The 13,806-nt window shown below is 41.4% G+C and overlaps 1 protein-coding gene across 5 annotated transcripts in view; it reads right to left on the reverse strand.

Moving 5' to 3' along the window:
* LOC117356859 (E3 ubiquitin-protein ligase RNF19A-like) overlaps positions 1 to 13,806 on the reverse strand; it is an 89,222-nt gene that overhangs the window by 58,935 nt on the left and 16,481 nt on the right. For 4 of the 5 annotated variants that reach the window (XM_033936653.1, XM_033936655.1, XM_033936654.1 and 1 more), the window contains exon 2: positions 12,884 to 13,796. In XM_033936653.1, coding sequence (XP_033792544.1) covers positions 12,884 to 13,359 — 476 coding nt within the window. In that variant the 5' untranslated portion in view covers positions 13,360 to 13,796. The remainder of the gene's footprint in view (positions 1 to 12,883; positions 13,797 to 13,806) is intronic. The other variant, XM_033936657.1, reaches the window with a different exon arrangement.

Below are 13,806 nucleotides of genomic sequence, written 5' to 3' on the forward strand. Positions count from 1 at the left end.
AGAATGGATACAAGTGGATAAATTTTTCACTCCATCAAAAATTACAAAGACTAGGGGACACTTGATGAAGTTACAGGGAAATACTTTTAAAACCAATAGGAGGAAATTTTTTTTCCATCAGGGAATAGTTAAGTTTTGGAATGCATTGCCAGAGGTTGGGGTAAGAGCGGATAGCGTAGCTGGTTTAAAGAAAGGTTTGGACAAGTTTCTGGAGGAAATGTCCATAGTCTGTTATTGAGAAAGACATGGAGGAAGCCTCTGCTTGCCCTGGATTGGTAGAATGGAATACTGCTACTCCTTGGGTTTTGGCCAGGTACTAGTGACCTGGATTGGCCACCATGAGAACGGGCTATTGGGCTTGATGGACCATTGGTCTGATCCAGTATGTTTAATCTTATGTTCTTATGTTTAATTATCTCCTAATTCCCTTGGGTGCTCATTTTCAGCCTAACCAACATGTTTCACTAAATGCTCAAGTGGTTGTCATTGATTTAGGTAGAGAGTTCTGTGATTAGGGGATGTGACGTCAGCCGATAGAGGGTGATTGGTCTATAGAAGAACTGGAGTTTGATGGTGTCTGCGGCAGATAAAGGAAATTAGATGGGATATTTATAGTTAGAGTGGGTCGATTTATATTTGTTGCATACTAATATTGATGTATGTTTTATACTGGGAGATCCTTGAAAAATCGTTTAGCAAAACATGTTGAATGGTGACTCCCCTGGTCAAGTAGACACACCATTGACAAAGCTAAGTTATAACTTAACTAAGTAAAGTGAGAAGCTAAAGTGGGTAGATGAATATGGCTATTAAGGACCAATGACGAGGAGAGACATAAAGCTTGGAGGCTATGAAAGTTGTTTGAGCCTTGAGTGGTGTCGATGAGGTCCTATTGGAGAAAAGTGAGTTGAGGGAATTTTACTCATGGATCTTTACATAAGAGGCATCATTTTGGAATTTTCACATATGCCGCCTGTTATAAAAGCAAGCATGACGTATGGAGACCTACTGTATGTCTGGAAGAACCTCTGGGGCTACAGTGTATTTGTCTGGAAAATGAGATGGGAAGTACTCAAATTATACTAAAATTGGCTTAAACCCTGTGGGCCCTAGGAGATTTTAATAGAGAATGACCCGGGGACAAATTTGTCCCCATCCCCGCAGGAACTCAATTTCCCTGTCCTGTTCCCGGTCCTGCCCCATTCCTGTAAGCACTGTCTTAACCGCACAACCCTCAAACACTTATGATTTTAAAGTGTTTGAGGCTTGTGCAGATGAGGACAGAGCTTGCAGAGATGGGACAGGGATGATTTTGATTTTGATTTGGGACAGGGACACTTATGATTTTAAAGTGTTTGAGGCTTGTGCAGATGAGGACAGAGCTTGCAGAGATGGGACAGGGACAGGAAAAGAACTTGACCGGATGGTAAAAATTAATTCTGGTGGGAATGGGGAAAAATTTGTCCCTATGTCATTCTCTAGATCAGGGATCTCAAAGTTCCTCCTTGAGGGCCGCAATCCAGTCAGGTTTTCAGGATTTCCCCAATGAATATGCATCAGTGCATGCACATAGAGTGCATGCACATAGAAAGCAGTGCATGCACATAGATCTCATGCATATTCATTGGGGAAATCGTGAAAACCCAACTGGATTGCGGCTCTCATGGAGGGATTTTGAGACCCCTGCCTAGATTTTAATTCTAGAACTGTGAATAAAAGTCAATGGGGATACCAAGATATCAGCAGGGCACCAGATCACAGTTACACCCCTCCCCCGATCCAGCAGAGGAGAACACTTCAAAAGAAGCGGTGCTAACGGCTCACCTAGACCAGCAACAGTATCGGGAGCCCCTCTCCAGCAGGGCACCTGATCACAGTTACACCCCTCTCACGATCCAGCAGGGGAGAACACTTTAAATATATATTTTTTATTTCTCTTGATACTTATTTTTTATCTCTATTTTTTATTTATTTTACTTATTTATTTTTAATTCTATCTTTAATTTATTTATTCATTACTTGGTGAAATATTCATTTCTATCTCTATATCTATCTCTGTCTTTATATTTTATCTTTATTTTTCATAAATTGTCTCTTCAGGTACTTTAGTTAGATTGTGAGCCTTTGGGAATTTCCAAGTACCTATCTTATTTATTTTTATTTATTGTATCTTTTAATGCATTCATTTTTGTAAACCGCTTAGAAACCTCACGGTTATTAGCGGTATATAAGAATTCAATTAAATTAAAATTAAAGGTACCCTTTTCTTTTCCTTTGCTTCCTCCCAGTGATATGTATTTTTCTTTTTATTCCAGCAAGGAATGGGTGGATGGGGACATAAAAATGGGATTAATATATTTTGAACCAGTTTAAATAAGAGAGAGAAAGAGATTCACTTGGGGGTAAAGACTATCTTGGATAACTGAAACCAAATCCTCTGTTCCTTTAAAGATGCTGAACACCAGGTGAAGAGAAACTTAAGTACTGTACTGTACTGGTGTTCCACAGGGCTCTCCCCTATCCCCTATTCTCTTCAACATATATATGACCTCCCTGAAGCTCCTTAAACTATCCCCCCTTGAAACAATTTACACATATGCAGACGATATCCTCATCCTCCTCGAAACAGATCCAAACCTTACAAACCTCCAAGAGAACATCACATCATGCATAATGAGACTTCACGCCTGGTCCCTCTCAGTACAGATGAAATTAAATGAATCAAAAACAAAATTACTCTGGCTCGGCCCAAAATTAGCTCACCTGCCCGCCCTCTTCACCCTACCCACAGGCCCTGCTCTACACCTTGAGTTCTCAAGCAAGGTCCTTGGCATCACTATCGACTCCTCCCTTTCCCTCAACGATCACCTGAATTCCCTGGCAAAATCAGCCTCCACATGCTGAGGAAAGTTAGATCCTATTTTCACCAAAAGCATTTCACCGTCCTTGTACAATCCATCATCCTATCCAAACTCGATTATTGTAACGCCATTTACTTAGGCCTAACGAAAAAAAGTCTTCGCAGACTCCAGCTTATCCAGAACACTGCGGCTAAGCTGATTTTTGCTAAACGCAAATATGACCACGTCTCCTCTCTACTTACCAATCTTCACTAGCTCCCAGTACTTTCCAGAATTCATTTCAAATGCTCCTACCTGGCTTTCAAGTTCATTCACGGCATCCTTCCGCCCCTAATCCCTCTATCCTTCCTCGCCCCGACACCAACTACCACCAGATCTGCCCACAGACATAAACTATCCTTCCCCTCTCTACACGGCATCCTCCAAGCAGGTAAACTGGGTAGATCCCTCCTCTCCAAAATCACCGGCCACTGGAACGACCTCACTGTCCCGCTGCGGAACCTGGACTCCCTCCAACTATTCCGAAAACAACTGAAAACCTGGCTTTTCTCTAGCATATAATAATCTCTTCTCCTGATTACATCCCCTCTTTTTATGCTTTGTAAACTCTTTCTCTTCTCTCTTCCCATATTTTTTAAACTCTGTAAACCGTGTCGAGCTCCACTTCAGTGGAGAAGATGCGGTATATAAACCTAAGGCTTAGTTTAGTTTAGTTATGGCACAGAACCAATGATATTGTGCAAAGGGATAATGTTTGAATGTTGTTAATTGTTAAAATTAAAATGATGTATTCCTGTTGACTACAAGATAGATATAGAATAAACCTGAAAATGAGCTTTTAAGGAACAATAACAAATCTGAGTCATTTTGAGCTGTCTCAGTTCCTTTGCTGTTCTGAAGAGGTTGTGGCTTAAATGAGCCTCTTAATTGCTTTAGTGGGGTTTGACTTCTATATTGTAGTTCCTCCTCCTTCCATTCTGTTAACTGTCTTTTTTGTTCTTGTCTTTGTAGTCAGTTTGTATGTGTCTTTCTCCTAATTTTTGTATTCCCCATTTTTTATCATTGTATTTTCATCTAGAATTTAGGATAGGCGAGTAATCAAATTTTAAATAAACTATGAAACTAATAAAGAGAGGGTATTTTACCATGTAAATTTCAAGAAGGTGCTAATATTTGGGGAGGCACAAAATTTGTGCTACCAGTAACTACCCCCCAATCTGCTTTTTTTTTTTTTTTTTTTTTTTTAAATAAGCCTGGAAGAGGTTTTTAGTGCCGGTCGGCGTGCTCAATGCACTGCGCACATCGGAGCAGCACAGAGCTTTCAGCGCACCATACGGTGCTAAAAACCTCTTCTGCACTTTTGTAAAAAGGGGGGGGGCAAATGAGATGGGTGTGTGTTTTATATTAGGGTGCTCAATATTGAAAGAGGTGTCAAGTTTGAGTCTTTACATTCTAAAGAAGTGAACTATGCATATTATTCTATGTCGCATAGAACTTCACGGTATTGCGGTATATAAGCTGTTATTATTATTATTAATTCTTACACTGACATTGTAATCACTGGGAAGGTACTGAAAAAAATGTTAGAGGAGCTAAAATTGAAACATCTCAAGCTGAGTAGAGTTTCAAAATCTTAAGCAATCTAGAACAGAGCTGTAGCCTAACGGGTCATAGAAAGGGGTTAAGAAAAGACCCAGAAAAGCCAGTGTTCAAATCCCACTGATACTCCTTGTGATTTTGGAGAAGTCACTTTGTTCTCTGTCCCCTTAGGACAGTGGTCTCAAACTCAAACCATTTGCAGGGCCACATTTTAGATTTGTAGGTACTTGGAGGACCTCAGAAAAAAATAGTTAATGTCTTATTAAAGAAATGACAATTTTGCATGAGGTAAAACTCTTTATAGTTTATAAATCTTTCCTTTTGGCTATGTCTTAATAACAATACTGTAATTTATAGCTAAAGAGACATATTTGGAAAGTGGAAAAGAAACAATTTTTTTAACAGCTTCAGAAGTTTGGAAAACTAAGATCAAAAAATGGGATTAAGAGAGAGAAAAAAATCCAGGAACATAGTTCATCTATTACAAGCAAATGATATTAATTATCAAATGCAGAGGGCTAAGCAAAGAGAACAATATTATAAGCACATAATAATAATAATAATAATAATAATAAAAACATAAAAATAAATCCAAATCTGATTTACAGAAGTGAAAATAAAGAAAATAGTTACTACTAGATAGCCTTCAGCATCCATCTCTTTTGTATTGCTTTGGATGTGACAAATTTCTATGTAAAGATCAATATCCAAGCAACCGAAATGCAAGAGACCTGGGGAGAAGAAGAAGCGATATAGATCGCTCTGAAAAGAGAAGATGGAACTTATATCTACATGGGTGTAGTCTACTGACCTCTGACTCAATCGCAGCAAATTGATAAGGATCTGATTCTGGATATCCAAAAGTTTGGAAGGAAAGAGGAGGTGCTGCAGTTGGGAGATTTCAACCTGCCAGATGCGGACTGGAAAGTTCCGTCTGCAGAATCGGAAAGAAGTAGGGAGATTGTGGATGCCTTTCAAGGGGCGAGGCTCAGACAAATGGTGACAGAACCCACAAGGGAAAAAGCGATATTGGATCTGGTCCTCACAAATGGAGAGAGTATCTCTAATGTTCGAGTGAATGCTCGAACCTGGGAAGTAGCGATCATCAAATGGTTGGGAGGACATAAGAGAAGTGGAAAGACAGTGATCTAAGCTGAAAGGAGCGATAAAAAATGGCTATGGTGAAGAAAATCAATAAAAACAAGAGAAAAAGGAAGCCAATATGATTCTCCAAACTAGAGGTGGAGAAAATAAAGGCAAAAGAATTGGCGTTCGTGAAATATAAAAAAAAAACCAAGAAGAGGAGTGCACAATGGACTACAGGGTGAAACTGAAAGAAGCCAAGAGAGAGATACATCTGGCGAAAGCACAGGCGGAAGAACAAATGGCTGGGGCCGATCCTGTTCAATATGTTTGTGAGTGACATTGCTGAAGGGTTAGAAGGAAAAGTGTGGCTTTTTGCAGATGATACCACGATTTGTAACAGAGTAGACACCAAAGAGGGAGTGGAAAATATGAAAAAGGATCTGCAAAAGTTAGAGGAATGGTCTAATGCTTGGCAACTAAAATTCAATGCAAAGAAATGCAGAGTAATGCATTTAGGGATTAATAATCAGAAGGAACCGTATCAACCTGCGCTTTGGCCGAGCGGTTTTAGGTAGCCAGGCAGTGTGACAATCCTGCATCCCCAAGGCTTGTCACAATATGCTGGGAGGTGAGAAGCTGATATGCACGGACGGAGAGAGGGACCTTGGGGTGATAGTGTCCGAAGATCTAAAGGCGAAAAACAGTGTGACAAGGCAGTGGCTGATGCCAGAAGGATGTTGGCCTGTATAAAGAGAGCCGTAGCCAGTAGAAGGAAGAAGGTGTTGATGCCCCTGTACAGGTCATTGGTAAGACCCCACTTGGAATACTGTGTTCAGTTTTGGAGACCTTATCTGGTGAAGGACGTAAGAAGACTTGAAACGGTCCAGAGGAGGGCAACGAAAATGATAGGAGGCTTGTGCCAGAAGACGTATGAGGAGAGACTGGAAGCCTGAATATGTATACCCTAGAGGAAAGGAGGGACAGGGGAGATATGATTCAGACGTTCAAATTCTTGAAGGGTATTAATATAGAACAAAATCTTTGCCAGAGAAAGGAAAATGGTAAAACCAGAGGACATAATTTGAGGTTGAGGGGTGGTAGATTCAAGAGCAATGTTAGGAAATTCTACTTTACGGAAAGGGTGGTGGATGTCTGGAATGCGCTCCCGAGAGAGGTGGTGGAGAGGAAAACGGTGACTGAGTTCAAATAAACATGGGATGAACACAGAGGATCTAGAATCAGAAAATAATATTAAATATTGAACTAAGGCCAGTACTGGGCAGACTTGCACAGTTTGTGTCTGTATATGGCTGTTTGAGGGAGGATGGGCTGGAGAGGGCTTCAATGGTTGGGAAGGTTTAGATGGGATGGAGTAGGTTTTAACAGAGATTTCGGCAATTGGAACCCAAGTACAGTAATGGGTAGAGCTTTGGATTCTTGCCCAGAAATAGATAAGAAGAAAAAATTTAAAAAATTTAAATTGAATCAGGTTGGGCAGACTGGATGGACCATTCGGGTCTTTATCTGCCGTCATCTACTATGTTACTATGAATGTTTTGGCTATCTCAGATCAGCCATACTTAATAACTACAAAATCCTGAGTGGAGTGGAAAGGGAACAAGTGGATCGATTTTTCACTCCATCAAAAATTACAAAGACTAGGGGACATTCGATGAAGTTTCAGGGAAATACTTTTAAAACCAATAGGAGAAAAAATGTTTTCACTCAGAGAATAGTTAAGCTCTGGAACACGTTGCCAAAGGTTGTGGTAAAAGCGAATAGTGTAGCTGTTTTAAGAAAGGTTTGGACAAATTCCTGAAGGAAAAGTCCATAGTATGTTATTGAGAAAGACATGGGGGAAGCCTCTGTTTGCCCTGGATCAGTAACATGGAATGTTGCTACTCTTTGAGTTTTGGCTAGGTACTAGTGACCTGGATTGGCCACCGTGAGAACGGGCTACTAGGCTAATCTTATGCAGATGATATCTTCATACTGATAGAGATAGATCGGGATATTACTGATCTAGTATCTAAAGTAAATCTTTGTATCTCCAAACTTCAAGCCTGGGCTCAGTCTGTCCGGATTAAACTTAATACAACTAAAACCAAATTATTATGGTTAGGTCCAAAATTGGATTGTCTTCCTCCTTCTGTAGTTCTGGTTTCTGGATCCACTCTACAAATTGAATTTTCTGCTAAGATTTTGGGAGTCCTTTTTGACTCCTCTCTCTCTTTTAAGGATCAAATTAACTCCGTGGTCAAGAAATGCTTTTTTTAATCTACGTATGCTGAGGAAAGTTAGACATCTCTTTCATCTCCGTTATTTTTCTATTTTAGTTCAGTCAATTATATTATCTCGCCTTGATTACTGTGACGTTATCAAGGCGAGATGTTTTGTAAGCATTACAAAAATCTCTTTATAGATTGCAATTAATTCAGAATACTGCTGCAAAATTGATCTTTGGGAAGCGTAAATTTGACCATGTGACTTCGTTGCTTCAGAATCTTCATTGGCTTCCGGTTTATTTTAGAGTTCAATTTAAATGTGTTTGTGTTGCTTTCAAAATCCTATATGGTATCTTTACTCCTCTTATTCCTTTATCTTGGAATATTTACAGATTCTCTTTTGCAAGAGGCATCCAACAATTTAAACTCTCCCTTCCTTCTAGAAAAGGGATTAAGGAGTCAAGATTTTTAGTGAATCTTTGGTTTTTAAGTTCTCTCAACTTTGGAATGATCTTCCATTTATTTTAAGGAGTTCTGGTTTGCTTCAATTTTTTTTGTAAATCTTAAAAATAACTTTATTTGTTAAACACTTTGAAAATTAACTTTTTGAAATTTCGCTATTATTCCTTGAGTACCTGATTGTAAAACCGCTTAGATAACTTTGATAGGCGGTATATAAAAAACCTAAACTTGAAACTTACAGTTTCTATTTGTTAAGTTAACTACTGTAAACTGAGTCGAGCTTTCTTAGAATGATGACTCGGTATATAAAGCCAAGCCTTAGATTAGATTAGATTAGGTTGGATAGAGAAATAACTGAGACAGAATCAGATTCCATAAAAACGTACAGAGAGGTAAATCCCCAGGACTGGGTAGACTGACTCACAAATTCTACGAAATCTTGGCAAATGCGCATGAGTTTTAACAACTTTGAATAGTTTAGTGTCATCTGCAAATCTAATCACCTCACTTGTCATTCCAATTTCCAGATCATTTACACTATAATGCTGCATGCTCAAAGTGTCTCACCTGAAACCCAAAAAGGGACAGGGCCATGGGAGGGGCATGGGCAAGTCAGGGGACATTCCAAATATTTAGGCATAGTGTAGAATGCTGGGATTGCCTGCCCAACTTAGTCCTTGTGCCCAAGGTTGTTCATGGGAATCTGCTCTAAGCAGGTCGATGATAGCAGGCCGCTGACGGCTGTCCAAAGATTTAAAATGAAAAAGGTCGGGGAGGAGGTGGGTGGGGGAGTTGGGAGAGCCATAACTCTTCTGAACTCCAACTGCCAATTTTTTTTTTGGTGGGGGTGGGGGCCATGGCCCCTGTGGCCACCCCCGTTCTGATGCCCATGGCCAATAGACTGTAGGCAGACAAGTTATTGGTCTATAATTTCTGATGAGTTCTCTTTGTGTACCCTCTGTAATCAAATACAGGATTTATAGGATAATAATAGTGGTACATTATCTCCTTTTTATCTTCAAGAGTTCACAGATTTTAGTCCTCATAGCTTTTTCATCAATGTCTGTGGTTTATCTCCTGTTGCAGAGGGTCCGCAAAGAAGTTCACTATGGCCTTTGGTTACATCGGAGACTTCTTCTTCTCCTGAAGGGTAAATGTGCAGTCTGAAAGCACTATCACTACCACCATCACTGCACCCTAGTGCATAAGCCAGGCACCTTTTTATCCTTATCGACATACAGCTATTATGTACAATTCTTTTTCTTTCCTATCATAGTTATATAGCAGTGTCACCTTCACGATTGGTTGCTAATAAAGAGGGTTTTTGAAGACCAGGAACTCTGCTCTGCTCTTTTCCTTGGGATTTGCCCATTTTTATACAACAGGGTCACCATGTGAAGGTACTCAGCAAGACTCGGGGAGAAAATATGTTCTCTCCCCCCCAGAGATGCATAGCAGATCACCAGTTTAAGTGCTGAATTGTTTGTTTGATCCCCCTTGAATCCTATGTATACTTTATATCTTCAAGGTGTCAAGATCAAGATCCTGGGGGGTTTTTAACAGTAGGATGACCTTTAGTTCTCAAATTGACTCATTACTTAAATCATCCTTTTATGACATTCATAAAATTATTTCCCAATGGTCAGTTCTTCCTCTTCCCCTCATAATCTTCCTGGTCTTATCTCTGGTCATTATTTGCCTGGATTACTGCACTGCTCCTTATCATGGCCTCCCACTTTCAGCTCTGAAATATCTACAGCTCATTCAGTATACAGCCTTAAAACTCATTCATAAGGGCCATTGTTTTGACCATATCTGACCATTACTGTTCAAGGAACATTGGCTATCCATTTCTTTTTGCATCAAATTTAAATTGCTTATCAATTACCATCTGCTCCTGACTAATCTCCAGCCTACTTACTCCCTACACACCCTCACACTTCCTCCAATATTCACAACAGGTATTGCTCCACTTATGTCCCCCTCCATCCTCCATCTTGACATCAACTGCCTTTTGCATTGTAGGCCCCCAGCTTTGGAACTCCAGGACTCAAATTTAAGACATCTAACCCCAAGTTTAAAACAATCTGTCAAAACCTGGCTATTCAAACAATCTTTCAGATCCTTTCTCTTGTACCCTTCTTCTGCCTCCTCCAGAATTTATCCCCCTGTTCTTTCCATATTCTTCTCCTTCTAGCTTGTTTTAAATTGTAAACTGCTTAGGGAAACTCTAGCTTGTGACTAGCAATATATCAAGCTTTGGAAAATAAATTTAAAAAAACTAAATAAAAGTTTGCCTAGCCTGCTTTCTACATGTAGAACCTACTGTCATAATGGACAGTCCTTATCTTTGAAGCTAACAATCTATTCAAGACAGACAGACAGGACAGAGACAAAAAATGGGTTTTCATTAGAGCAGCGTTGATATGACAGAGTAAAAAAGAGAGGCATCAGTTAAAGGTAAGAGATGGAAAGAATGAGAGGTGAAGAGGTTGTGAACAGAGGCAGTGGTGTACCTAATTTGGTTGCCACCGTGGGCGGAGTACCCCTCTCCTTTAGGTGCATCCCCCCCTCCCCGTACAGAGCACCGAGCAGTTGTGGAGCTGCAGTCTACAGACATGTAGCTTTCAGCTCTGCCAGTCCTCTGCTCCTTCTGATGTCAACTTCCTGTTTCAGGACAGCGGACCGGCAGAGCTGGCAGCCATGCATCCACCCTGTTCTATCACAGCACTCCCTCTCCCAGTGGCAGATCCATCCAAACTAGAGGCAGTGGTTCTGCCCTGGCATCACTCTCACCCTCTTTTCAGTTTTCCCCTTCCTTTACTCCGTGACCATACAAACCACCAACCAGTCTCTCTCCCCCTGACCAGCAACTCTCCTCTCTTCTCCACAGTATTTTCTCTCTTCTCACCACTCCTTGCCCAGCATATCGGCATTTTGTTCCCCCTTTTATGGAGTGCCCTCTATTTTCTGCCTCTCCATTTTACTCACATCTACAAAGCATCCTCTTACTCTACACCACTCTTTCTCTGTACCCTTTTTCACCAACCCCCATCCACCTAAAGCCTTCTCTCTTTCCACCCACCCACCTACCCTGCATTCATTTCCCATTCTCTCTGTCTTCCTAATGAATGTAACACCAGGCCATTTCTTACAATCTACAACATGAGCACTCCCCAAGTGACCTGAGTTTTCTCCCATAGTCTTTGGCCATTGGTGGAAGGAGCTCCATCATTAGCCTTAGGTACTCTCCTGATGCTAGTAAGATTACATTCATTAGCAGCCCAATACCACTACTAAGGGCCAGGCCAACCATTAGGCAGGACTAAGAAATTGCCTAGGGCAGCAGCTTTGGGAGGGAGGGTGCTATATTCAAGCAAATCAATATATCCTGGCAACCACACAGGGAAAAACAAATGGGGAGGAGGGGCATGGAAGGTGGGCAGTTTTCAGACTGCACATTTACCCAGATTATTCTAGGAGGTGATGGTCTGGGGTAATCATGATTGGTGGGGAGCCAATGGGGCCTTAAAGTTAACTGGTGTGAGGGCAGCAAAGCTGAGAGCTTGCCTTGGGTGCCTAATTCTCTTGCACTGGCTCTGCCACCATTGTAAATGTTGGGACAGCACATTTGACTACTGACCTTGCAATGCACAAGATCAGCAGCAATTTTAGGTTTTAAAAAAAAATGTTAGTGGTTGTGATGTGTATTTCTTAAACGTAAAAGGATGGTAGCTGGAGGGTTCCAGGATTTTGTAATACCCCCCCTCATAAAAATAAATTCACGCTCTATGTAATTGCCTAATTGCATAATGAAATGACTGGCCCTGGTGGCAGCCAGCATGCATTAAATCTATACAATGGGTCTTTAAGTTAAGTAACTATATTGCATGCATATTTAGAAACATAGAAACATAGAAAGATGACGGCAGATAAGGGCTACAGCCCATCAAGTCTGCCCATACCATTGACCCCCTTTTAAGTCTACTGGCCCCCTTAACTCTACTGACCTGCTCTATTAAGTCTATATCCTAGCGACCCTATTCATTGGTATGACTCTCGCAGTGATCTCACATAGGTATCCCATTTATTCTTGAAGTCTGGGATACTGCAGGCCTCGATCACCTGTACTGGAAGCTTGTTCCAATGCTCTATCACTCGTTCCGTGAAGAAGTACTTCCTGACGTCTCCACGAAACTTCCCTCCCCTGAGTTTGAGCGGATGTCCTCTTGTGTTCGAGGGTCCTTTGAGAAGAAAGATATCATCTTCCACCTCGACCCGAAAGCTAGATCTGTTTGGTAAGGCTTTGAGATCAGGTTGGAATGATTGATTAAAAATACATAAAGAGGCTGCAACCTCTTACAGACTTGGAGGCGTATCTTCAAAGCACTTAGACATACAAAGTTCCATAGGAGCTTTGTAAGTCTAAGTGTTTTGAAAATGAGCCCCTTGGACTTTACTCCCAGTCCTCGAGTGTTACCCAACAGATCAGGTTTTTAGGACTCCCTTGGTAAATCTTTCTCATTACGAATATCCTGAAAGCCTGACCATGAGAACGGCACAAGAATGAAGTACCACAATCCTAGAGATTACTAGATAATTGATGGCTTTGTGGTTAGAATAATAATAATATTAATTAGGGGTTGCTACCTGCAGTCTGGCGCTGGGCACCAGCGGCTGTCTGGATCAGACACTAGCAGCCGGCGCAGTAAGTACTCCTCATACTTTTCCAACAATGCATTCTCAAGGAGCAAGCTGTGGATGTCCGAGGGCTGTACTAGTTCTGGGCATTGAGGGCAGGCGATCTGTACCCTGCTTTCCATGATTTCAATCTGCAAATACCGCTGCAGGCAGTCCAGGCAACTGAGGTGGGAGCAGCAGGAGAGCGGAGGAAAGCACTTGAGTGGCTGGGGTAGCAGACACAGGGGACACTCCAGAAGGCTGTCACTTAGCACTGGAGAAGAGGTGGCTGTGCCCTCGCTAGATGTGAGAGTCAACTGGAACTCTTCTTGGCTCTCGGCAACCGTCCCCTCCTCTTCTGCCATGATTGGCTCCCCCTTTGTCCGAGGCTCCTGTCCAAAGAAGTCAAGGATACTGAGCTGAGGCGGTTGCTTAGGCCTCTTCATATTAGATTAGAAAAGTAGGGGAAAGAGAATTTACTATAGGCTCATGTCATGTGCAAGCTCTTTGAGGCTTATGTGCATGTGGGTGCTATCTTTCTCCACTGTACCTCCATGCCAGGCTCTCAGGGAATCATCTTCTCTGGCCGCCTCAAAATAGACTTCAGAACTGTCATATTCCTTTGCTGCATCTCCACTTCCTGGTGCTGTTGAAGACAAGGTGAGATCTCTGCAAATGACAACTAGCAGTGGTATCTTTTATTTTAAGCAAAACCAGGCTGTAAAGCAGTTTCAACCAGATCAGTCTGTTGGATGTGTTTTCACTTTGATACACTTCACCAGGTCAGCGATGACCATAGCTAGCTGCTCATGGAATGCATCATGTATTCAGATAAGTCACCAGCCTGGGTGCACCACCGCTGCTCTCTGATTGGTTGTTGTTCCTGTTGACAA

Source organism: Geotrypetes seraphini, chromosome 3, assembly GCF_902459505.1.
Source record: "Geotrypetes seraphini chromosome 3, aGeoSer1.1, whole genome shotgun sequence".
Lineage (NCBI taxonomy): Eukaryota > Metazoa > Chordata > Amphibia > Gymnophiona > Dermophiidae > Geotrypetes > Geotrypetes seraphini.